Source organism: Molossus molossus, unplaced genomic scaffold (assembly GCF_014108415.1).
Source record: "Molossus molossus isolate mMolMol1 unplaced genomic scaffold, mMolMol1.p scaffold_m16_p_6, whole genome shotgun sequence".
Taxonomy (NCBI): Eukaryota; Metazoa; Chordata; class Mammalia; order Chiroptera; family Molossidae; genus Molossus; species Molossus molossus.
In genome coordinates, this window is record NW_023425399.1 from 20,579,308 (window position 1) to 20,605,259 (window position 25,952).

At 44.8% G+C, this 25,952-nt stretch overlaps 1 protein-coding gene across 2 annotated transcripts; it reads left to right on the forward strand.

Annotated features, from left to right (window-relative positions):
* Nucleotides 1-25,950, forward strand: GSS (glutathione synthetase). 2 transcript variants are annotated; one of them, XM_036245854.1, is made up of 13 exons: nucleotides 1-60; nucleotides 3,624-3,758; nucleotides 11,275-11,420; nucleotides 13,618-13,693; nucleotides 14,004-14,143; nucleotides 14,685-14,801; nucleotides 16,900-16,980; nucleotides 17,081-17,158; nucleotides 18,729-18,795; nucleotides 22,156-22,350; nucleotides 22,840-22,921; nucleotides 24,325-24,514; nucleotides 25,469-25,950. In XM_036245854.1, exons 2-13 carry the CDS (start codon nucleotides 3,630-3,632, stop codon nucleotides 25,590-25,592), a joined length of 1,425 nt encoding a protein of 474 aa, XP_036101747.1. In that variant the 5' UTR covers nucleotides 1-60; nucleotides 3,624-3,629; the 3' UTR covers nucleotides 25,593-25,950. The 2 variants fall into 2 exon arrangements, with proteins under 2 accessions (XP_036101747.1, XP_036101748.1); XM_036245855.1 differs by lacking the exon at nucleotides 1-60 and adding an exon at nucleotides 361-380.
* The last annotated feature ends 2 nt before the right edge of the window (nucleotides 25,951-25,952 follow it).

Sequence of the window (25,952 nt, forward strand, 5' to 3'; positions counted from 1 at the left end):
CCTGAACCTCGGGTAACGGCGCGAGGGGCCTGAGTAGGGTGCGCAGCGGACCGCGAGCAAGTAGGTTGGGGAGCGGCAACGGCGGCCGGCAAGGGTCACGTTTCCTCCGGAGGAAGGATGCGAGGGAGGGCGCTGGCGGGCGATTGGAACCCTGAAGTCCAGAGATCTTGCACATCAGACTCAGTGACAGGAATGGGGAAACTGGTGTCCAGTGAGGGGGTTGGGCTGGTGCGTGTCGATCACAGATTTCCTAGATCTCCTGACTTCAGATGGAGTGGCTGTCGGGAACATGGTGCCTGTGAGACTAGATCGCGAGGTTTTTGTTTTGTTTTGTTTTGTTTTGTTTTAAGTGGGAGCGATTAGGACCAAACTTGACCAGGGTAAGCGCGAACAAGCCCGTGAAATGGGGCATGCCTGGGCAGGAGGCTGTGTTGTTGCTCCGGGCCCCACACAGGCACTGGCCTCGCCTTTGGGACGAAGTCCAACCGGATTTCCATGTGGGCGTTTTAAGGCTTTTGGTACTATGGCCTTTTATTCATCATCCATTCATTTAACATTCACTGAATACAGTGGTAGGTGCCGGAGGTAGAGAAGTGATCAAGACACGCGGTGCAGGGAAATGTGATGAGCTGTAGAAGCCCTGGGTGGAGAAGAACAGGGATGGTTTCTGAAAGGAGGTCATGAACCTGATTAGGAGTGATGAGGAGTGTTCCAAAGAGAGACAACAGCACCTGCCAAGACCTGGAAGTGGGAGAGAGGCTGGTGTGTCCTGGTCACTGCATCCGATTAATGCCCAGGGTTTTCTGTTTAGTATAGGCTCCTAACAATGGAGATGGAGAGAAAGCAAGGAATTCAAAGAACTATATATTTAAATAGACTCCACAGGATTTGGGGAGAATGAGGCATAGGAGAAGTATATACAAGGCTTGGGTGCCTGGGTGAGGTTCATCAGAGGAGTAGCAGCTTTGTGGGGAGACAACAAATTCTACCCTGGTTCTGTGAAGACTCCCAGTAAGCAGTTGGATATTCTAGTTTGAAGGTCAGCAAGGTCCTACTGTAAAGGTATAGATTTGAGTGGCATTGGCAAAACAGAAATAAAGCCGTAAGAAAGGTTGAGACTATAGAGGGAGAACAACAAAGGGCCCAATTAGCACTTTTCATAGTGATTATTTTTGTCTTATCTTGCTCTGTGTCTTCAGTACCTAGTGAAAGGCCTGGCATTAGATGCCAGTCAGTGTTTGCCAACTGAACAAAGGCCCAACAGCAGTCAGAGATCTTGGAATCCCAGTTTTGGAGAGAGAGGGGCTAATGGAGGGTTCCATTGCTCTAATGTCTGAGTCTCTGCCACCAGGCTACTGTGTGACCTCTGACAAGTCTCCCTCTTGTAAAGTGGGTACAACCAAAAAAGAAGCTCCCATGTATAGTGCACCAAATGCTGCTAAGGAACTGCACACAGATTTTTCTCATTTAATCCACACAGCAACCTTATTTATAAAGAAAGTAATATTATTGTGGACTCAAACCCAAGTCTGACTAACTTCAGAGCTTTGTTCTTTACTATGATTGCCCTTGTTTATCTCTCACCCAACAGGGAAATTGTCGGGATCCTCTGAAATCACATGCTCATTCTTTCAAAGCATTGTGCTGAGGCTGGCAAACTTTCATGATTGATCTAGCTATGATGGGGAGAGAGGGATGAAGCAGAATGTGTTAGTTACTTGTCATTCTTTTTTTTTTATCCTCAACCGAGGACACCTTTGCATTTATCTTCAGACAGAGTAGGAGGGAGAGAGGGAGGAAGAGAGAGAGAAACATTGATGTGAGAGAGACACATTGAGTGGTTGCCACCCACATGACCCCAACCTGGGCCAGGAACAAACTGCAACCAAGGCACGTGCCCCTAGTGGGAACCGAACCTTCGACTCGCTGGTCCGCGGGCTGACGCTCTAACTGCTGAGCCAAACCAGCCAGGACACTTGTCATTCTTTAGCTCTCTTCCTGGAGACCACTGAACTGGGCAGCCATGTTCTGTTCTTATTTATTTTTTATTTTTTTATCCTCACCCGAGGACATTTTTGCATTTATCTTCAGATAGAGTGGAAGGGAGAGAGGGAGGAAGAGAGAGAGAAACATCGATGTGAGAGAGACACATCGAGTGGTTGCCACCCACATGACCCCAACCAGGGCCAGGGACAAACTGCAACCAAGGTACATGCCCTTAGCGGGAACCGAATCCAGGACTCTCCCATCCGCAGTGCGACGCTCTAACCGCTGAGCCAAACCGGCCAGGGCCATGTTCTGTTCTTAAAATCAAATGACAGGCCCTGGCCGGTTTGGCTCAGCGGTTAGAGCATCGGCCTGCAGTCCAGAGAGACCCAGGTTCGGTTCCCGCTAAGGGCACATACCTCGGTTGCAGTTTGTCCCCGGCCCTGGTTGGGTCGTGCGGGTGGCGGCCACTTGATGTGTCCCTTTCACATCGATGTTGCTCTCTTTCTCCCCCTCCCACTCTTATCTGAACAAAAAATGGAAAAATGTCCTCGAGTGAGGATTTTTAAAAAAATCAAATGACAGTAGCTCAGCAAGTGTGGTTCAGTAGATTGAGCATCATCCCATGGGATTGAGAGGTCCTGATTTGATTTCCAGTCAGGGCACATGCCTGGGTTACAAGCTCGATCCCCAGTGGGCGGTGTGCAGGAAGGGACATCAATGTTTCTGTCTCACATTGATGTTTCTTTCTCTCCCTTCCCCTCTCTAAAAAAATCAATAAAACATGTTTAAAATATGACAAAATAAAATGACAATAGGATGGAACAAAATTAATGACTGGTATTTCCAGATTTTTATCCAGATCTTAAATACTTAGGGCCTGCTGCAAAATGAATGAATCCACTTTATCTGCATTTCATAGTATTTCACAAAAGGCTCCTTCCCACCTTCCCACCCCCCACATAATTTATTTGATATGTGCTGATATGGGTTGTTGGGGCCATAAGGGAAATTATAATTTATTGCAGTGGTTCCTGTCCAAGGAAAACTTGTTAAAAATATAGTTTCATCCTCTCCCTCCCCTCAGACTTCTTGAATCAGAATCTCTGAGTGGTGCCCAGGAATCTGTATTATCTTCTAATTCCCCACCCCCACTCCCAGAATATTCAGCCAGGATTAGGAACCACTAGTCTACCCCAGCCTCCTTGTTTCACAGGTAGAGAATCTGCAGCTCAGGAGTGGAAGGAACTTGCCATAATCACATATGACATTCGTGCCTCTTTCTCCAATGAAAAGCATTGATCTGGGAGTCCAGAGACCTGGGTTCAAGTCTAGGAACTTGCCCCAATCACATATGACATATGTGTTCAAGTCTAGGTTTTACCGGTCATTACCTTGGGCAAGTCATTTCAGCTTTCTAAATCTCTGCTTTCATACTGTGAGAATAATGCCATCATTCTAGGAATGAAAAGAGAGCATGGCAGTGGAACTGCTTTGTCAAGCTTTCTGTGTTGTGCTCATGGGAGCTGATAAAAGCTTCCAGCCAGCGTTGGCTCCCTTGTACCACACTGCCAGTTTCCGTTGTTGTGGGCCCCTGGCTATCTGTCACCAAGCCCTCCCCTTTCCTTTGGTTGCAGGTTGAAATGGCCAACAGCTGGGGAAGCCTTTTGCAGGATGAGCAGCAGCTGGAGGAGCTGGCACAGCAGGCAGTGGACCGGGCCCTGGCTGAGGGAGTGTTGCTCAGGACCTCACAGGAGCCCTGCTCCTCAGATGTAAGCCCTGGCCCCTCCCCACAACACTGATCACACTGCTCTGGGTCCTTCTGCCCATTATCTGGCCCCTGCCAGGCTGGAGGCATCTCCTTTGGGTCAGCGATCACATTTTTGCTTTCTTTTCTTTCTTTTTTTTTAATGACTAAAATAGATCTCTGGAAGTATGTAACGTAAAAAGCACCATGCTAGAATAATCAAATTTAAGTCTGGGGTTTGACTAAGTGACTTAGGCAAGTTACTTAGTTCTCTCAGCTGCAGTTTCTTCAAATAAAAAAAGGATAATAATGGGACCTACCTCATCAAGTTGGTAAGAGAATTAGAATATAATTCATGTGAAGCACTTGCCCCAGTGAGCTATTATTTTTTAGGAACCCCTAATCGCACTACTTTCTCTGTAATTGGTTTGTGGTACATCCTTTCAGGTCTTTTTATGTGCATCTATATACATATATATGTATTTTAAAAATATATAGTTTTTTAAAAAATATGTTTTTATTGATTTTTTAGAGAGAGAAACACTCATGAGAGAGATGCATTAATTGGCTGCCTCCTGCACGCCCCCTACTGGGGATTGAGCCCGAAACCTGGGACCTCTCTCATGGGATAATGCTCAATCCACAGAGCCACACTGGCTGGGCTATATAGTTTTGTGGGGCTTTATTTTAAATTTAATTTAAAAAAATCCTCACCCAAGGATATTTTTCCATTTATCTTCAGATAGGGTGGGAGGTGGCGGCGAGAAATATTAATGTGAGAGATACATTGATTGGTTGCCAGGGCCAGGGACTGAACCACAACTGAGGTACGTACCCTAGTCTGGAGTCAAACCTGTGACTCTTTGGTCTGTAGGCCAGTGCTCTAACTCCTGGCTAGGGCTTAAGACAGTTTAAAAAAAAATTTTTTTTTTATTGTTGACACTATTGCAGATGTCCCCCGTTCCCCCTCCCTTTGCCCACCTCCACCCAGTCCCCATATATGTATATTGTTGTTGTTGTTGTTAATCCTCACCTGAGGATATTTCTCCATCAATTTTTTTTAGAGTGGAAGGGAAGGAGAGAGAGAGAAGGAGAAACATCAATGTGAGGGAGACACATTGATTGGTTGCCTCCCACACAACCCCGACTGGGGCCGGGGATCAAACCTGCAACCCAGGTATGTGCCCTTGACCAGGAATCAAACCCGAGACACTTTGTTCCTGAGACAGATGTTCTAACTGCTGAGCCAAACTGGCCAGGGTATTTAAAAAATATATATATGTATATACACACACACACTGATTTTTTTATTGATTTTTATAGAGAGAGTAAGGGAGAGGGAGAGAGAGAAACACATCGATTGGCTGCCTCCTGCCACTGAGGATTGGGAGCCCATAACCCGAGTATGTGCCCTGATCAGAAATTGAACCAGCAACTCCTTGACTCACAGGACAACACCAACCAACTGAGCAACACTGGCCAGGACCATATAGTTTTTGTAAGAACACGTTGGATCATACATATTGTTCTGTGACATGGTTTTGTTTGTTTTTCATTTGACAATCTGTCTTAGAACTTTTTCCAACTTCCTCCATTAAGATCGGCTTCATCCAGATGTAGATGAATCACACTTTAACTTTCTTCTACTGATGGGTATTTAGGTGATTTCCAATGTTTTATGACTACAAATAGCACTACAGGGAACATCCCTGTACATGCCTGTTTGGGCACCTATATGAGTGTTTCTCTACAGCTGATAAGTAAAAATAAAACTGCTGACTCCAAACAATATCTTTAAAAAAAAATCTCATTCTTAAAAAAAAAAAACTTTTTCATTTTGTGACTAGGTAAGACATTTTCATGCTTCAAATTTAAAGGGTATAAGAGTTTACAGTTTAACCCTCCCTTCCACATTCCATAGCTACCCATTACTCTTGCCCTGAAGGTAACCTGTGTTTTATAAATAAAACATTTATGCCTTGGCCGGTTTGGTTCAGTGATTAGAGCATCGGCCTGCTGACCAATGAGTCCCGGCTTCGATTCCAGTCAAGGCACATACCTCGGTTGCTGCTCACCGCTGGCCCTGGTTGGGGTCTTGCAGGAGGCAACCAGTCGATGTGTCTCTCTCACATCGATGTTTTTCTCTCCCTATCCCTCTCTCTCCCTCCCTCCCACTGTCTGAAGATAAATGGAAAAATATCCTCGGGCGAGGATTAAAAGTAAATAAATAAAACATTTATTCTAGTTTATTTTTCAGCTTATTCATAAAGTGAAAATATGTATATATTCATTTTCCCCACTTTTTACACAAAGAAGCATGAAGCATACTAGACAAGCTATGCTGTGCTTGACTTTCTTTTAAAAAAAACTTTTTTTTCTCCAACACTGAGCTCTGGAGCATCTGCAGAGAGAGAGGTGGAGAGGTATTTATTTTTCTGCTTATGTTGATCAGTGTTTTGTTCTCTTACCTATTTCTTTTTATTTGTTTATATTAAATTTTTTTTCTTTATTGATTTTAGAGAGGGAGGAAAGGAGAGGGAGAGAGAGAGAGAGAAAAATCAATGAGAGAGAACATCAGTTGGCTGCCTCCTGCATGCCCCCCACCAGGGATTTGGCCCACAACCTGGGCATGTGCCCTGACCAGGAATCAAACTGGCAACCTCTTGGTGCATGGGTCGATGCTCAGCCACTGAGCCACACCGGCTGGGCTGGGCTTTACTTTTTTTTACTTAACATTATACTTATGGCCCTGGCCGGTTTGGCTCAGCGGTTAGAGCGTCGGCCTGCGGTCCAGAGAGACCCGGGTTCGGTTCCCGCTAAGAGCACGTACCTTGGTTGCAGTTTGTCCCCAGCCCTGGTTGGGTCGTGTGGGTGGCAACCACTCGATGTGTCGCTTTCACGTTGATGTTTCTCTCTCTCTCTCTCTCTCCCTCTCACTCTATTTGAACAAAATATCGAAAAATGTCCTCGGGTGAGGATAAAAACAAACAAACCAAAAAAAAAAACATTATACTTATGACTATCCAGATTAGTAATTAAAGAGATGCCACCACCTTTTTTTTTTTTTTTAACCAAGACACTTTTGTCTCTGTGCCCAGAACCTAGTTAGGGGCCTGGTGGAGAGTTCAGACTCAGTAAGTGTTGGCTGAGGCCCAAGTGAATGAGAATGGCTGTCACCAAATGTAGGCTGATACTGTGGAAGGTATACCTCTGGTTTTAGGAATATCATTGCTTGGTTTGTGAACCTGAGGTTCTATGAACCGCTTGTCTGAACCCAGGATGTAGCATTTTCTCTTCCAAGATTTTATTCTGTTAATCAACTGGTATTGTGTGAAAGTTCAACACTTGGTCTTTCTGAAGTTAATGGAACCTAGAAAAGGCATAGTCCTCAATTTCCCAATCCAGAGAAAAAAGACAGGAAGTGTGTCTTTTTCACTTTGGAATCATAAACTCATTTAATCCTCACTGCAACCGAGATGAGGAAACCAAGGCCTGAGAGGTTAAGTAACTTGCTCCAAGTCATTCAAATGGTGGTGTAATTGGCAGAGCCAGAATTCAAACCCAAGGAATTTGCCTCCTGAGTCCGTGCTCTGAACGTCCATGCTTTACTGCCTGTCCCAGGATACTGTAGAGGATGCCTGGAGGAAGGAGCAATTCATTAGTGGTATTTGAACTAGATCTTAAAAACAAATGAAACACTATACTTTCAGGGATCATTTCTATAGTTGTCAAAAGACAAATTAGGGAAAGGAACAACATAACAGAGGCCCCATAACAGAAAAAGGCAAAAAGTATTTAAGAGAATGCAGCTGGATGCAGGCCCTATACGTGGATAGAGGGGGAAAGAAGGCAGGCCAAAGTCAGACAGCCAAGAGGCTTTGGATTCTGGGTAGAAGAGCCTGAACTTTGTAGATCAGGGCCACAGACCAATCATATGCAGACTGAATAGTTGGCTCCTGCAGTGTTTAGGGAGCTAATTTATTTTTAATTTTAATTTTAATTTTTTTCCTTTTATTTTTACAGAGAGGAAATGAGAGGGAGAGAGAGATAGAAACATCGATGAGAGAGAACATCGATTGGCGGCCTCCTGCATGCCCCCTTTGGGGATCAGGCCCACAACGTGGGCATATGTCCTGACTGGGAATTGAACCAGCGACCCCTTGGTGCATGGGTTGATGCTCAACCACTGAGCCACACTGGCCAGACTAATTAATTTTTTTAAAAATACACTTGAATGGGGTACAAAATCCAAAAGGGTATTCAATATAGAATGTCGCCTTCCTCCAGCTACTATTTCCCTCCCCAGAGGCAAAGATTATTTAACCAGTGTTGTTTTTTAACCAGAGTGCCTTTAAAAAGTCAGAGCCAAATTTTTTAAAATCATGGAATTAAAAAAAAATTTTAGATAACCAGCTTGTCTTGAAAAATTAGATCAGCTGTTAAACCTGGCCCACTTTCCTGTGTGTCAACAATTGGCTGGAGCAGAATTCTGACAGCCCCCTTTAGATGGGATGGGACCCACCATTCTCCGTTGTTTTCCTGACTATGAAGCAGAGTGTATACCATCATACATGTGCTACAGTTTTTCTAATAGTAGAGGAATATTACTCTGTGTCTGTGTTTCTATCAAAAGTACAAAGACTGGCCCTGGCTGGTGTGGCTTAGTTAGCAGGGCATCATCCCATGCACCAAAAAGTTGCTGGTTCGATTCCCAGTCAGGGCACATGCCGGGTTGCAGGCTCGATCCCCAGTAAGGGATGTGCAGGAGGCAGCCAATCGATGTTCCATTTTCATATCGATGTTTCTCTTTCTCTTTCCCTCTCCCTTCCTCTATCTCTAAAAAAAATCAATAAAAATATATTTTTTAAAAGTACAAAAACTGTGTTCCAGCCTTTAACCTATGGACAGCAGAGAATAGCTGTGTGCTATTGATCCCAAATTCAAGTGGGCATAATGAGTCCTGAGAACAGAGGCAGAAGAAAGACTTAGCAGAAAAACTTTTTGGGAGTTTTTCAGGCCAAATGGGATTTGTTGGAAGAGGCAGAATTCTGAGTTTTATTTATTTATTTTTTATCCTCACCCGAGGACATTTTTCCATTTTTTGTTCAGATAGAGTGGGAGTGAGAGTGAGAGAAACATCGACGTGAAAGAGACACATCGGGTAGGTGCCACCCCCACGACCCAACCAGGGCCGGGGACAAACTGCAACTGAGGTATGTGCCCCTAGTGGGAACCAAACCGGGTCTGTTTGGGCTGCAGGCTGACGCTCTAACCACTGAGCAAAACCGGCCAAGACAGAATTCTGAGTTTTAAAGCCAAGGAAGCCCTGGCCAGTTTGGCTCAGCAGTTAGAGTGTCAGCCTCGGACTGAAGGGTCGTGGGTTTGATTCCTGATCAAGGGCGTGTATCTGGGTTTCAGGTTCAATCCAGGGTTCCAAGGGTCATGCGAGAGGCAACCAATTGATGTGTCTTTCTCACACTGATATTTCTCTCTCTTTCTCTCTCCCTCCCTCCCTCCTTTCCTTCCACTCTATCGAAAAAAATAAAATAAAGCTAAGGAAATGTCCCTGTAGTCATCACATATGCACTCAGAGAATTAGGTCACCCCTTACATAATCTTCAGTAATTCACACTCATAAAAGCTTCAAGCTGAAAGGACCATACTCTCACAAATATACTTCCTCGGTTTTATCTTAAAATAGATGCTGAGGAGGGCAATTTAGGAATTATCTACCAAAATTTTAAGTGGATTTACCCTAATTACTTGATATTTACACTTTTAGAAACTTCTTTTCTTTTTTTTTTTTTGTGCCCCTAGCAGGAACCGAACCCAGGACTCTCTGGTCCACAGGCCAACGCTCCAACCACTGAGCCAAACTGGCCAGGGCTAGAAACTTATTTTCTCACACACAAAATACCTAGCATGTATATTCTAGGATATTCATCGAAGCATTATTGTAATGGTGGAAAAAAGGAAACCACCTAAATGTTCATAATAGAAAGCTAGATTCAATGAATATTCAAAGAATGGAATACTATACAGTCATTAAAAAGAATGAAAGTGCTCTATTTGCATGTATATGGAAATGTCTCTAAAGTATTTATAAAGCAAAAAACAGAGCAATACGTATCATATGTTTTGGTGTATGTAAAAAAATAAAAAGTGTATCTACACATATACATTAGTCTAAAAGGATATGTGAGACCCCACTGTATCATTTGCCTCTGGGAAGGAGAACTGGAGATCATTGGGGCCAGGATGGTAGTGAAACATACTTTTCACTATGTATCCTTCTGTCTCTTTTGAATTTTGTATCATGTGTTTGTATTATCTACTCAAAATAATATTTTTAAAATAAATATTTAAATACCAAATTCTAACACAGAAACTCATACTACCATAATGGCAAACTGATATTAACTCAGAGGTTAAATTGAAGAACGTTTCATAAATAAGTACCAGGTCATGTTATCATCTCTTACCCAAATTCTAGCTCATTTCTTATTAGGAATCTCAGAATGCATTATCCCCTTCTAGAAACAGTGTTCTAGATGTTTGGGTTTCTCAGCTCTGCCAAAGTTCAAAGAATTGAAAATGCAGCTGAACCCCTAGGCCTGGCAACCTGAGTCATCATCTTTAACAATGAGGGGGAACCACCCTTGGAGCCAGAGTTGTTTCTGCTGCAGCCTTACCAGTAGGACTCTTCCCTCTCCCCTTTCCCCAACCAGAAGACATGGGGACTGGGTTGTGAGCTCCTGGCATGGAGAGGGGCCTGGGCTTTTGGGCTTGGATATCAACTGGCAAGAAGCTCTGTGTGTGTGTGTTTTGTTTTATAACCATCCTGGCTCAAATCCCAGTGCCACTTAACAGTTTTATATAATTTTGGACTCAATACTTGGCCTCCCTGAGATACAGTTCCCTTATCTATTTATTAAGTATGTATAATAATAGTATCTTCCTCATAGGATTAAATGATGAATCCATGTAAAGTATTTAAAATAGTGCCTTGCACACAGTAAATGTACAGTAATTTTTGTTGTTTGTTTTGGGCCATTTTGCTTTTGTTGTTGTTGATCCTTACCCGAGGATATTTTCCCATTGATTTTTAGATAGAGTGGAAGGGAGGGAGGGAGAGAGAGAGAGAGAAACATCAATGTGAGAAGGACACATCAATTGGTTACCTCCTGCACAACCAGGGTTGGGAATTGAACCTACAACCCAAGCACGTGACCTTGACCAGGGATTGAAACCATGATCCTTCTGTTGGTGGGCTGACACTCTACCGCTGAGCCACACTGGCCAGGGCCCATTTTGCTTTTGATATTCTTTTTTTTTTTAATGTAAAGAGATAAGATGTTACAGTCTAGCAGTTCTCTTTGTACCCATTCCTCATCCTGTTCTCTTTCCATTTCCAGTGGTAACCACTATTCTGCAGTGTGTGTGTCCTCAATAAATGTAGGCCACACTTTCCATGGGGTTATGTTTACAGGAAGACAGCCCATTCACAGGTGTTCTACCCCTGCCCACTCTCTCTCCATCAGGTGGTGAGCTATGCCCCATTCACGCTCTTCCCCTCACTGGTCCCCAGTGCCCTGCTGGAGCAGGCCTATGCTGTGCAGATGGACTTCAACCTGCTGGTGGATGCTGTCAGCCAGAATGCTGCCTTTCTGGAGCAAACTCTCTCCAGGTACTGGGTGGTGGGACATTGGGGGGCTGGGAATTGCTAGAACTGAGGGACTGGAAGACTGGGGAGCCATGAGGCGTTGTTCTGGCATCTGACTTGGTGGAATGGGAGACAAGTACCCTTTAGGAGAAACAAAAAGTACAATAGAAGTCAGGAGAGCTGATTTCCAATCCTGGCTGTACCATTTATTTAAAAATATGGCCTCAAGCAAGTCCTTTTCTTTCTCTGGGCCTCAATTTCTTCATCTGTAGAATGGGGAGGTTGGCCTAAATCTAAGGTCCCTTCCAACACTGACATTCTGTGATTCTCTGATCCATGACCCCCTTCTTTAAAGACTGGGATTTCCATTTGGAATTAGAGAAAGCAAGTTTGGTTTTAGAGAAAATAGAAGGCAAGTAAGGTTATTAGGTTTAAAGTCAGATTTCCTACTTCTTCTCCTAAGCAGTGACCTTTCTTGTTGCTTCAAGGCCTCTCATCTTGGGATGAGGCACAGACTGGGCAATGAGGATACAGAATGCCTAAAATACCTTACCCCATCTACCCCTTTCTGTCTCTTTTCTCTTGATCTTTTTTCCCCCTTCAGGCCCTTGGGCAAGAGAAATTACTTTAGAATCACATTCTTTATTTTAGAATTAAATATGTATAAATATAATTTGTGTGTGTATGTATATATAGAGAAAGACTAAACATATGTAATTGCATGTCTGATTAACTTTTCAAAAGACAACAGTTATTTTGTTAGAGATACAACCTTTTAAAAATGTGTACATTGGTGTGAGGGTGAATATGACAAGGGAACATAATGGTAAGAAGTTTGGAAACCATGGACTTGGAGCTAAAAACACAATGAATCATGAATGTATAAACCCTACCACCATTATCTTTCTTGGAATGGATCTGGCTGCACTTCTTATTCCTGATTGTGGGAAATATGAGCAGTCTGATTTATGACCTTTAACCTAAAGATGTAATTATGTGGGAGACCTTCTCTGCAGCCTGTCTCTGCAACCCCTGTTCCCCTCTCCTGTGAAATACACCCAATCCTTAGCTTGTAAGGGAGAAGAGCCCCAGGAGCATGTGTGTAAAACTAGCCACCTAGAGTCTGGGATTGAATGGAAGCACCTCTTTGGAAGAGGAAAAAGTATCTCAACTTTCCTGGAGGCCGAAGCCCAGCTGGGACTCTACTTCTCACCAGGGGCTGGGAGAACCTCTGAGAAAGCTGGCTGGGGAGCAGAGGAACTTCAGGGCAGGCCTAAACTACTAGGGCTCCGTGGGATCCCTGTTACAATGTGAGCCTACCAGTCAGTATTGAGCAGGCATGCAGAGACCGCCCTGAATCCTGAGAGACAAGTGTGGCATTAGTTACCTGAAAAACATACTGGATGGGCTCCTACCTTCCATGTGTCACAGCACTGGGCCATGATGAGCCAGCACAGACATGGTCTCTACTCTTTTGTGGTTTGCAGTCATGTAGGAGAGACAGTGCTAATCATCACACACATAAAATGGAAAATTGCAGCTGCAATCAGTCCATGGTGCTATAAAAGCAGCGGGAGGACCTGACCCACACAGGGAAGACTTTCCTGAGGAAATCACAACACATGAGGACTGGTTGATGGAAAAAATAGAATATTTAGCTTGAGTCAGAAAACTCCTTTTGGGGCACAGGGCATAACTGTTGCTTCTAATCTCGGTGGGTTGCCGTGGAAGAGGAAGAGAAGACTTGTTCTGGGGGTCCCCAGAGTGTAGGGGAAACCATAGAGAGTGAGTGGGAAGTCAATCAGAAAGCTTACAGCCTTCAGAGCTACTTAAGTACAGAATGGTTACATCACATGCTATTTTTGAGTTCTTCTTGGGACCAGACACTGTGTTCAGTTCTGTACATACAATATCTTCTTTACTCTTCACCACAACTCTGTGACATAAATACAGTTGTTTTCCTCTTTTTTTTACTGCTGAGAAAACAAACACAGAGAGGTAAAATCATTCTCTAAGGTTGCCTACTAATAAGTGGTAGAGCTGGGATTTGAACCCAGGTCGTCTGGCTCTAAAGCTGCGTTCTAAACCACTATTCTCTGGTGGGTGTTCAGGTTTGGGCCAATTGAATCCAGAGATAATTCAAGAATCAATGGACAGGGGTAGAACTCCTTGACCTTTAAGGTTCCATGTAACCTAGAAAATGTTCTGTTTCCTTCTCCAGCACCATCAAAAGGGACACCTTTACTGCTCGTCTCTTTGACATCCACAAGAAAGTCCTGAAAGAGGGCATTGCCCAGGTAACCATTCCCTACTCCACTCTGGTCTGGGATGTCACCTTTCCCCCACCACCCCTCCCCCCTTTTATTTTAACCAGAGAATTTGGCCCAGGCCCTAAACTCATGGGAATTTGCCTCTCATTGGTTCCCACTGGATATGTATAATCACTGGCCAGTCCTGGGATGACCAAAATAATGATTCCACTGTGTTTGGGAGTGTTAGCCAGCACCTCTAATTTTTATGTAGTGTTTATGGTACCTGTCTGCTCCGTGGCTAGCCCTCAGAGTCAGCCCCTGGGCAAATGTCGTCAGCCTTCAGTTTTCCCCACAGACTGTGTTCCTGGGCCTGAATCGTTCAGACTACATGTTCCAGCGCAACGCAGATGGCTCCCCAGCCCTGAAACAGATTGAAATCAACACCATCTCTGCCAGTTTTGGGGGCCTGGCCTCCCGGACCCCAGCTGTGCACCGGTGGGTCCCTTGGGCAGCCCTGGGCACACCAGTAGGTGAAAGCCCGATGAGCCTACAGTCACAGGTGGGGACAGGGATCTCCAATTCTCCAACTCTGATTATGCCTTCCTGGGCCCTGGATCATATGTCATCCCCTTCCCCACAAGTAGCACAGTTTACACTTGTAATTAGGTCTTGGTATTTCAGGTAGAGAAGGGACCTCACAGTTCATCTAGTCCTACCCCTTATTATACAAGTTAGTATTCCAGGCAAAGGAAACAGTATCTGCGAGGGTCCTGAGGTGAGAAAGAACTCACATGTTTAAAGGACTGAAAGGAGATCAGAATCTAAGGCAGAGAGGGATGTAGAGGCTTCCTATCTGAGGGCTGGACCCTAATAGTATCTATTTCTAGCCGGCAGTAATGCTCCAGGTTGCTGTAATTCCAGATGGTCTACAGCTGGATGTACTCAAAGTGATGTTACTATAAGTGTCTGTGAGTCACAGACAGAGGAGGCCTTTCAGGTCCATCCAATTACTGAACAGACATCTCTCCTCCAACAGACATGTTCTCAATGTTCTGAGTAAGACCAAAGAAGCTGCCAAGATCCTCTCCAATAATCCCAGCAAGGGACTGGCCATGGGGATCGCCAAAGCCTGGGAGCTCTACGGCTCAGCCAAGTAAGGGGAAGAAAAAGTGGCAGAAGAATCCTGCTTTAGATCCAGCATGGGTGCAGCAACTTCTCCTTTGCCTCACACCATTAGGGACTGAGCAAATTGTTCTAGAACTAGAAAAACTTAACACTGTTAAGGGCCAAAATAATTTCAATGAAGTTTGGGCTTCCTTCTTTTTAAAAAAAAAAATTTTTTTTTCTTTATTGATTTTAGAGAGAGAGGAAGGGAGAGGGAGAGAGAGAAAGAAATATCGATGAGAGAGAACATCGATTGGTTACCTCCTGCATGCTCCCCACTGGGGATCAGGCCCACAACCTGGGCATGTGCCCTGACCGGAATTGAACCAGCAACCTCTTGGTGCATAGGTTGATGCTCAACCACTGAGCCATGCCAGCTGGATGAAAATTATTATTTTAATTTAGACATTTATTCTAACTCTTTCAAAATATAGTATCTTTGATTGGAATGAGTAGAGATAAGAAAGGGGGGGGGGTTCTTGTATAAAAGGTTGGGAACTATGGTCTATTTAACACCTTTATTTTATAGATGGGGAAATCAGGGCTCAAGGAAAGAAATTGACTTGCCCAAGGACAAGTGGTACCACTGTGGGTCCCTGACAGAGCCAGGACTGGGACTCAGGAGTCCTCACTCCCAGCCAGCACGTTATTGCCTCTTCGCTTTCTTTAGCTGACAGCTTTTCTAGTCCTCCTCCTGATGGACAGTTCAGAACTGAAGGCAGGAGGAGGATCATACGTTTTCTGAGTCTGGCTCCAATTATTTAGCAGGGAGCAGGCTGACTTCATTAACCAGGGTACATAGTTCCACTTTAACCTTCAGCCTCCCTCCTCTGCCTCTTCTTAGAGGTGGGCCAGCCTGGGCCAGGTACCACCTTCCCATCCATGAGCAGAGCAGATCAAGCAGCAAAGTGACAAGCAAGGACATTGGCCCTCAGGACTCTCTCAGAGCAAGATGACTTGTGGGGGGAGCACCATTTCTAGCTTGTCTCTCAGATACCCAACTCAAAGCCAAGACTCAGCTTAATGTTACGTTGGACCTCGAGATTTCAGGCAGGCCAGGAGAGGCTGCACACTAGGACCTGTATTTTGGTAAATGGAAAGGAGTCAGGCAGAGTATAGTCCAAGAGGTTATGCTGAGGTAGGGTGAAGCAGAGACAAATAGACAAGAGGCCAAGTATAGGTGATCAGGAATCCACACTTGGGATTCTAAGCCAAAGACTGGCCATCCAAGAGTCTCAGCAAGAAGCCATTGGCCCTGGGGACTCTCTCAGAGCAAAATGGTTTATACGGAGCAGTACAGCTACAGCAAAAACAGAGTTTGATGCTGCTGAGCATTGGTCCTAAGAGAGTCTTGTGTGGGGGGTTGGACCTGCCTTTGACAACTGAAAGCAGCCTGGTTGGTAGCCGAACAGGCAATTTTCTGGCTTTAACTTTTCCCTGAGTCCTTGAGCTCCTGCTTGTGAAGAAACATGTAAATAAGCAGAGAGTAAGGAGCCAGGTGAGCCCCAGTGCTCCCTTTAATACTATGGAATAAAAAGTGGCCCTGTGTAAATCACAGAAATGTTAGGAGGCCCCAGGAGATAACGCCTTCTTTATAGTTGGTGCTATTGGGTTCTATAGGATTCCATTGAGCTATTCATTCTAGTGTTTCATGCAAGAATAACAAACATTTTTATTATATGCTTTACAATCTAGTAATAGGGTCATTAGCCCCAACCCCCAGTATTGTTCTGTGCAAAATATTCTTTAGTACTCTCACCTGTTTGTTTTCCAGAAAGATTTTGGAATCATGTTGAGTTCTAAGAAAAAATCCTCTTGGGTTTTTGAGCTGGTTTTAAATCTGAATTTTAATTTGCATAGAAAGTTGACATCATTGCACTATTTCAGCTGCCTTTGGAGACATCTTTATTTTTTCAAGTTTCCTGTTTTTAGGAAATAATGTGTTGTAGCTTCAGGTGTCTATGCCTGAGGCAGTCCTGAGTTGAGAGAATATCTGGTTCAGGGAAGCTGTGTTCTTATTCTCCTGAAGGGAATGAAGGGAAGATGAGCTTTATAGTCACCGTGGGCCACCTGTGCTCTTTCCCCAGAGCTCTGGTGCTATTGGTTGCTCAGGAGAAGGAAAGGAACATATTTGACCAGCGTGCCATAGAAAATGAGCTACTGGCCAGGTATGTAAAGGAGGGGAGACCTCCAGATGTGGCCCCAGGATTGGGGAGAACCACTCAGAACAGAGCGTACACTCCTATGACTCTTGCCTGTCTTTCCCAGGAACATCCGTGTAATCCGGCGAAGGTTTGAAGATGTCTCTGAAAAGGGATCTTTGGACCAAGACCGAAAGCTGTTTGTGTAAGTGTTCAGGGAGCATTCCCCAAGAATCCCAATAGAGGACTGGTTTTGGAAACTCTTCCTTTCACCCAGTTACCCCAAATTATCCTTTCTTCTGGAAGATGTGATAGCTTGCTTCCTTCTCTCTGAGTTATAGGAGTGAACTCTGAAATATCCCATCACTCAAGAAAATTTTAGAGAAGGCTAGCCAACCAAGTTCTGCTTCTGAAGAGCTGCTGACATTCTAGATAAGGGCCTTCCTAAAATAACCTTGGTTTTCATATGCCCTTTCTTGTTGCTCTTGGTGGCTAGTCAAGTCCGGTCTGAGCAGGAAGAGGAATAGCTGACTTATTCTTTGATTGATCTGGGACCTGCTCTCTGAGCTTAGGCAAGATCTCAAGGGGCCTGGGTTTGTGCTCTAAGCCAAGCCCTGTACTTCCCTCTAGGTGCCACCACCAGATAACTTTAGTACCACATTTTTGTTGTTGTTGTTATACTCACCCAAGGACACTTTTGCATTTATCTTCAGATAGAGCAGGAGGGAGAAAGGGAGGAAGATAGAGAGAGAAACATCAATGTGAGAGAGACACATCGAGTGGCTACCACTCACACGACCCCAGCCTGGCTAGGGACAAACTACAACTGAGGTACCTGCCCTTAGCGGGTACCAAACCCTGGACTCTCTGGTCCATGGGCCGATGCTTTAACCACTGAGTCAAACTGGTCAGGGCTAGTACCACATTTTTGAATAGCATTGCTTGCAGTGTACATATTTAGACCTGGAACTTTGTGATTCTTAAAATTAAGGACTTCCATGGAATTTCACAATACCACTTACTGTTTTCAAAATATACTTTTATCACAACAAAACAAAATCATTAATTTACTTTCAAGATAAATCAGAAAATTTTATTTATTGGTTGATTTTTAGACAGAGATGAAGGGAGAGAGAGAGAGAAAGGGAGAGATTTGTTGTTCCACCTATTTATGCATCATTGATTGACTCTTATATGTGCTCTGACTGGGGATCAAACCAACAACCTTGGTGTATTAGAATGCTGCTCCATCTAACTGAGCTACTCAGCCAGGATGAAACCAGAAAATAGTAAATAAATCAAAGAAAAGAGGGAAAAGCTCAAAAGACAATCGGTGTCTTAACTAGACTCATAATTTTGCATCTCTCTACCATTACTTGCACCATTTAAAAAAATCTCAGCCTGTTTTCAGCTTCTTTAAACAACAAGTGCATTTCTAAGCATGGCAGTATGATTTTGCTGCTCAGTCATTTTGAGCCCAATTTTTAGAAATTTACCTAATTTGATTCTGTTTGCCCTCTTGTTTCTCTCTGGCCTTCCTAGAATATTCAAATCTGGAATATTCTAAAGCATCCTTTACTGGATACCTCTATATTTTTAGTAGAAGCAGTGGTGATATGGGTATCTCCTCACTGTTTCCAGTGAAAGCCTGTCCAGGCTGCCCATGTGGACTTTCAAAGTAGCCAAACTCATTCTGCTGCACCCTGAAATAGATTGAACCACTGAACACATCGGTTATAATTTAACACAACAATTTTCTCCATTCTGTGTTCTAGGGATGGCCAGGAAATTGCTGTGGTTTACTTCCGGGATGGCTACATGCCGAGTCAGTACAATCTACAGGTTGGTGTTTTCTGGTCAGCCATTCTTTGCCTCCTGGGACCTACTATCACTCCTCAGAGACCCAACTCAGGTGTCACAACAACCTAGGTTTTTTCCTGAGCTCTGGATTCAGTACTTCTTCAGGGAACTTGCTGCTAGAACCTCCTATCCTGTAAGTTTTTTGCTACCTCTCACCTTCTACAAATACTGTATTCTAGAATCTGAATCCTTGGGAATCCAGTGCTTTAGCCATTCACATTGTTTCTGGGGATATGCTGGTAATGTTTAACAATCATCTTTCTGGAGGGAAAGTCCCAGTTTGTAGCATTTGCTGATTTCTATGGTGTAAATACTCTCCATCATGGCCAATTTCACGCTTCCCAATTCGACATTTCTAATTACAGAGCTGGGAAGAGGTGGGTATAGTCAGCTCTCACTAAATGATGCGAACCAGTTTCACTGCACCACAGACCATTTCCTTCCTGCCAACTCTTATGACTCTTTTATCTGCATCAGGAAGTTTTTATCACCTGCCCGTTCTTGTTAATGACAGCAATGATATCACCTTATCTTGTTATCCCTACTATGTAGTTTCAAAATTACTTTCTTTTTTTTTGTTCAGGTAGAGTGGGAGGGAGACAGAGGAACAGAGAGAGAGAAACATCATGAAAGGGACACATCGAGTGGCTGCCACCTGCACAACCAACCAGGGCCGGGGACAAACTGCAACCGAGGTACATGCCCTTAGCGGGAACCAAACCTGGGTCTCTCTGGACCGCAGGCCGACGCTCTAACCACTGAGCCAAACCAGCCAGGGCTCAAAATTACTTTCTACATCAATTATTTATCCTTAAAACCACCCTGTGAGGCATGTAATTATTCCCATTATACAAATGGAGAAATGAAGGTTTGGAGAGATGCAAGGGCTTGTCAAAGGTCCCACAGGGAGTTCCCAGGCTTTGTGACTCTCAGTCCAATGGCATTTCCAGTATATCATTCCCCCTGTCCAAATATACAGCATGGAGAGGCTAGAAAGTCTTGCTCTCAGTTGGGTGAAAGTAAAGGAAGAAATACCACTAGGGGTCATGAGCCTTTGGCTCTACCTCTGTGCCCATGGGTAGGTTCCTGATCCTTTTAAAGCTCAGTTTCTGTAAGCTGAGGGAACTACACTAGAAAATTGGGGGAACTCCTTCTAGATCTATTGTTCATTGAATATAGGATTCTCCCTAAGATCCAGCTGTATAGAGAGCTGCTCAACAGAAGATCTTTTTCTCTAAAAAGTGGTTAGCAGTGGTGGGAACTCACTGACTACCGAAGAGAGAAACTATCCATTTGGAAAATGGATCCAGGTTCCAGGACAGGAAGTTTGGGGGAAGGAGCCAAATAAAACTTTAAAAAGAGAGGAGTTGAGCTAATAAGGAATGAAATCAGTGCATAAGGAGGACATTTTTAGGGAACTGAGAAGTTCAGACCAGGTTTAGAACATGGAGATAAATCTGTAAAGCTTAGTGACTTGCTAGTTGACCCTGGGCAAGCCCTTGCTCATCTCTGAGTTTTGCTTTCCCTACTTCTAACATAATGGTACTTATCTGGGTTTATTTCTGATGTTCTAGGCACCTGTAACTCTGCCTGGATCCAGCCTAATAGTTAGGTGCCTGGGGTTATTGGTAAAGACCAGCTAAAGGTAGTACGGGTGGATGACTACATCAAAGGAAGGACAACACAGGCAAGGGTGGGGGTTGGATAGGGAGGCAGGGGCATTGTTCCTCAGACCATAGCCTTGATCCTGCTGTGGGCAGTTTGATGTGGTCTGGAGTCAAGGACAGACTGTCCCCCCAATGCCTGAGAATGGGGACTAGATCGGGGAGGCATGACCTTCTGCTGTTTCCCTGCCTCTCACACCCTAAACTCCTAGCACACTGGACCTTTCATCCTGTGATTACCCACCCTATAGGCTTTTGCTCATATTATTCTCTTAACCTGAGTACAGCAAGTCCTTGAATAATGTCACTTTGTTATGACATTAATGAGGAAAATAGATTTATTGCAGCTGGACAGTCTCTGTGGAGTTTGCACTTTCTCCCCATGTCTGCATGGGTTTTTTGGTACTCCGGTTTCCTCCTACATCCCAAAGATGTGTGCATTAGGTGAACTGGCGTGTCTAAATTGTCCCAGTCTGAGTGTGGAGGTGTGTGTGAGTATACCCTGCAATGGAATGGCGTCCTGTCCAGGCTTGGTTCCTCCCTGGCGCCCTGAGCTGCTGGGATAGGCTCCTCTATCCACAACCCTGGATTGGAAGTGGGTTGGAAGTCGTTATCTTACTTGTTTTTATTCATCTTTCTTTAATGTATGTATAGCTCACATTTATTTCAGTGTTTAATATTAGAAGTGTTTGGGTCTTTATTTAGAAGCTTGGTGATGTTTTTGTGACCAGTTCCTATGCCATAGGAACTTAACTCTTGTTTATATCAACTAGCCTATGGTAAAATTGGTTTCATTGTACATCGTTTTGCTTAGCCATGGTTTCTAAGAATCTATCAACAAAGTTAAGTGAGGACTTACTGTACTTCTTCTCTATTGAGTCTCAACTATCTGACTCTACCTGTCACTCAGAGTTCACCTTATTAAACAACAATAACAAATATTTATTGAGAACGTACAAAATGCCAGGAACTGTGTTAGACACTGGGGATACAACAGAAAACAAAGACAGACAACAAGGGTCAGGTCCTCAAGGAGCTCACAGTCTGGTCAGGCAAATGAACATCAGAAAGTAAATAAAAATAGAAAAAAATTGTTTTTCTAATTGAAGGAAACAACAGGGTGAAAAGATAGAGAATTATGGAGAAACACATTAAATAGGGTGATTTGAGAATATGACTTTAAGGTGAGACTTAAGGATGAGAAGGATCCAACCATCCTTTGAAAAAGAATTCCAGCCAGTGGGAAAAGCAGCAACTACAAAGGCCCTTAGGTGGGAATGATGTGTGTGTGTGTGTTTGAGGACTGGCAGGCCTGTGTGGCTAGAATGTGGGAATGGGATAGAGGGTTGGCACAGAATAAGATTGAGAAGGAAAGTTTGAATTTTATTTGGAGTATAGTGGGAAACAAGTGTCCCATCTCTTTCAGACCTCCTCATCAATTTTTCTGCACCCTTAGACTTTTTGTCATTTTCCCTTGTAATTAGTCATGTATCATTAAGCTAGACTGTGAGCTCCCTGATGGCAAGAATCCTACAGATTGGGAGGAGCCACACCTGCCTCACAAAAATGTTGCAGTGACCCTGGGAGATAATGAATGTGAGGATAGAAAGCACAGTACCTGGAACCCAATGAACAGCTGATGTGAAAAAAAGTAGAATTCCTCGTCTTCTCTTTGCAGAACTGGGAAGCACGCCTTCTGCTGGAGAGGTCATGTGCTGTCAAGTGCCCGGATATTGCCACCCAGCTGGCCGGAACTAAGAAGGTGCAGCAGGAGCTGAGCAGAGTGGGCGTGCTGGAGGTGTTGCTCCCTGGCCAGCCTGAGGCTGTGGCCCGCCTCCGTGCTACCTTTGCTGGTCTTTACTCACTGGATATGGTGTGTGGGCAGCCCGTTTCTCCCAACTCAGGCCTCTTAGGAGGCAGGGACCCAGAGCCCAATGTCTTGGGGAGGCTGGAGCTGGCCCTGGGCTAGACTTGGGTTAGTGATGCTCTGTGAGAACCCCTAGAGTCCTGGGGAGGGGGCCTGGGACCCACTGTAAACTCTTTCAGCAAAGGTGGAGATGGGGATAGTAACCAGAGGAAGAAGCTGAGGCAGACAGCAAGAGTTAAGGAATATCTGTACCTGTTTTCAAGGCCTTTTGCTGTAGACGCCTGAATTGTTGCCAGAGAAAACTTTTCTCTTGTACTTGCTGATGCAGGGGTCCTGTTGGGGTGGTCACATCCAGATAGTAGCATCAAGTCTAAAGGGGCTACAGCTCTCCCCCAGCAGCTCTTCCTCTGATGCTGCTCTGCACAACCAGCAGGAACTCAGCTCCTGCCTCTTTGGCCTAAGACTGCTGGTGACTGCTTCCTTACCTCCTGACAGGGTGAAGAAGGGGACCAGGCCATTGCTGAGGCCCTTGCTGCTCCTAGCCGGTTTGTGTTAAAGCCCCAGAGAGAGGGTGGAGGTAGGTGGATCACCCTTTGCAGGGCTGCTCAGTAAAAGGGATTAGCAGTCTGTCACCAGTGCTGACCAGCACTTGCTATGGACACAGTCCTAGGCTCTGGGAGATAAAAGAGGGACTTACACAGGCCCTTACCTTGGCCAGTGTCTCAGGAGACTCTGTGATCAAGTGCTGTGGAGTACAGGGGAATCTGATTAACCAGCACCTGAGGGTTTGGACAAGTTTAGTCTGAGGTGTCCGTGGGTGGATTGTGGGGAAGTGGGAGGGGGACATATCAGGATTTTGGATGTCTTCCTGCCTAGTTTGAATTTCTTGAAGACAGAGATCATTGGTGCCTTATAGTCAAGAGGAAATGGTTTTTGATCTTGGTCTTAAGGGATAGTAAGAGTTTCCCAGGTAGAAAATGGGGAAAAGCATACCATACAGAAGGAGCAACCTTAAGCAAAAGCACTGGTCCACGAAAGTGTGGTATGTTTGGAGATTAATGAGTTATTGATGAGGCTGGAATACAGTGTGGAAATGGGAGGAGCAAGGGATTTGAGCTGGTAAAGATGGTTTGGGACCTGATAATAAAGGATGTTGAATATATGTAGGAAATTGGATTTTATCCTAAGGATAGTGGGAAGTCATTAGAGTTTTAAGGAGGGAAGGAACACACTATTGATTCAGGGTCTATGTTGCAGCCATGGTAGAGCATGTCTTGGAATGAAGGGAGACATTAGTAGTAGCAAGACCATAAAGGAGGCTGGTATCATTGTCCAGAAGAGCAATGTAGAGGCCTGGGCTAGGGCTGTGACAGTGTGGACTACAGACTGGAGAGACGTGTCTGAGTGGGTGAAGTGATGGAGATAAAGAAGTTAAATGTGTCTCAGGGATGCCTTTTGCCTGATTGGGAGTAGGAAGGTCCAAGATGGGCAGGTTCAGGCAGAAGTGATAAATTCTGTTGGACACGTTTGTTTTGGAGAACCATGAGAGATCCATGTGATGTCTAGAGCAGGGAGCTTGAGTTAAAGATTTGGGAGTTAACAAGTTATAGGTTATTAATGGAGCCTTGCGAGAGATCTTCCTTTGAAAAAGTGTGCACATGGAAGAAAGACCAAGGGTGAAGGACCAATTCCTTGGGACTCCCAACATTTAAGAGGGGCAGGAGCCAGTCAGAGAGGCTGAGAAGTAAAAGCCATAGACAGGCAGGAGGAGAATCAGGGCAGGATGGTGTGGTGGAAGGTATGTTCACGTGCGAGTCAGGGCTCTTCTGTTAAGGTCACCTTCCCTCCTCAGGAGCCAGGCCTGCTCTGGTTTCAGTGAGCTGCTGTCAGGAGCTGAGGCTGCTGACTTGCCTACCTGGCCCCAGAAGTGGGGGCACAGGGTAAAGTAGGGTCCAGGGTAACTGGCCAATGGAATTGCAGGTAACAACCTATACGGGGAGGAGATGGTGCAGGCCTTGGAACGGCTGAAAGACAGCGAGGAGAGAGCCTCCTATATCCTCATGGAGAAGATTGAGCCTGAGCCTTTTGGGAATTGCCTACTACGGCCTGGATGCCCTGCCCGAGTAGTCCAGTGCATCTCAGAGCTGGGCATCTTCGGGGTCTATGTCAGGTGAGCCAATCAGGAAGGGCTCCTTCTTGCCAGAGGGCCAACCAAGAAAACCTGGAGGGAAACACTGGATAGGGAGCAGCTCTGCCCATCCTTAGCCATATTTCCTTATCTAGTAAATGAAACCAAGGACCCAAGACCTGCCCACTTCACAGAGCTATCAGTTGAAGCCCAGATGAGAAGTGATTTTACAACTATAAAGAAAATTTCAAGTAGTATCGAGATGGATGAGAAAATAATCCTAGACTGGAAGGAGACCCCAGGGAAGAAGAAAGTTTAGGTCCAGTTCCCAGACTACTGGGGATTCTGGGGAAAGGTGGGATGGGCCAGCTAGAGGATACTCAGTGGCTTTGAAAATTTGAGTGGCTCTGGATTTGGATTTGAGCACCAAAGAATCAGGAATAGAGGAAAACTTGGGAATTTGTAAGGAATAGTTCCTGGTTCCTCATATCTCTTCCTACAAATGCTCACTCCAAGGTCAGGGCAAAGTAGGAATACCAGATCCTGCCATGTTCCCCACCAGAGCCTGCCCTCTCTAATCATCCCCTCTAACCACTTGCAGCATCTCTGCCTGCCTCTCCCAACCCCTCCCCACCAACACAGCCATCTTGAGAAAGAGGTAGAGAAGGGGATTTACAACTACAGAACATGAAATGTGAGCCTAACATCATGCTAAGTGCTTTTCCTGCTTTATTTAATCCTCATGACCATCTTGCAAAGTGAGAGGTATCATCCCTACTTAAAATGGAAGAAACTGATGTTTAGTAACTTGCTCAAAGACACAGAGATAGTCATATCCAAGCTAGGATGCAAACTCAAATCTGATTAGAAAATCCTACCACTTTCTTGGGTGTAGTCAGTCACCTATGTACTACTCAGCTGGAACCTGGGAAGATCCTGGGTTTAGAGGCTGAGTCTAAGTGACAGAATGTGTGTCTCCTGCTCCCGTTTTTATAGGCAGGGAAAGACATTTGTGATGAACAAGCACGTGGGACATCTGCTTCGAACCAAAGCCATTGAACATGCAGATGGTGGTGTGGCAGCAGGAGTGGCAGTTCTGGACAACCCATACCCTGTTTGAGGGCACAGTCAGGCCTGCTCAGACTTCTCTCAAGAGACCTATCCCTCGTGCCTGTCATTACTCTCCTAGTCCTCCTGAGAGGTGCTTTTCTCCCCCTACCTTTGGAGAAGATTGAGTCTGAGCCTTTTGGGAATTGCCTACTACAGCCTGGATGCCCTGCCCGAGTAGTGTGATCTATTCTAGAGATGGATGAATTCTAGGTACCTCCCATTTGAGGACCAGAAAAGCTGTTTCCCTTAGGTGAGACCTAGAAGTCCCTAAATCCTCGGGGTATGGGTACAACTGAAAGGAAGCTGATCTGGGGTAAGAGTCCATAATCCTGCCACCCTCCTGTCAGCCCCTGAGCCTTTCAGCAAGTCC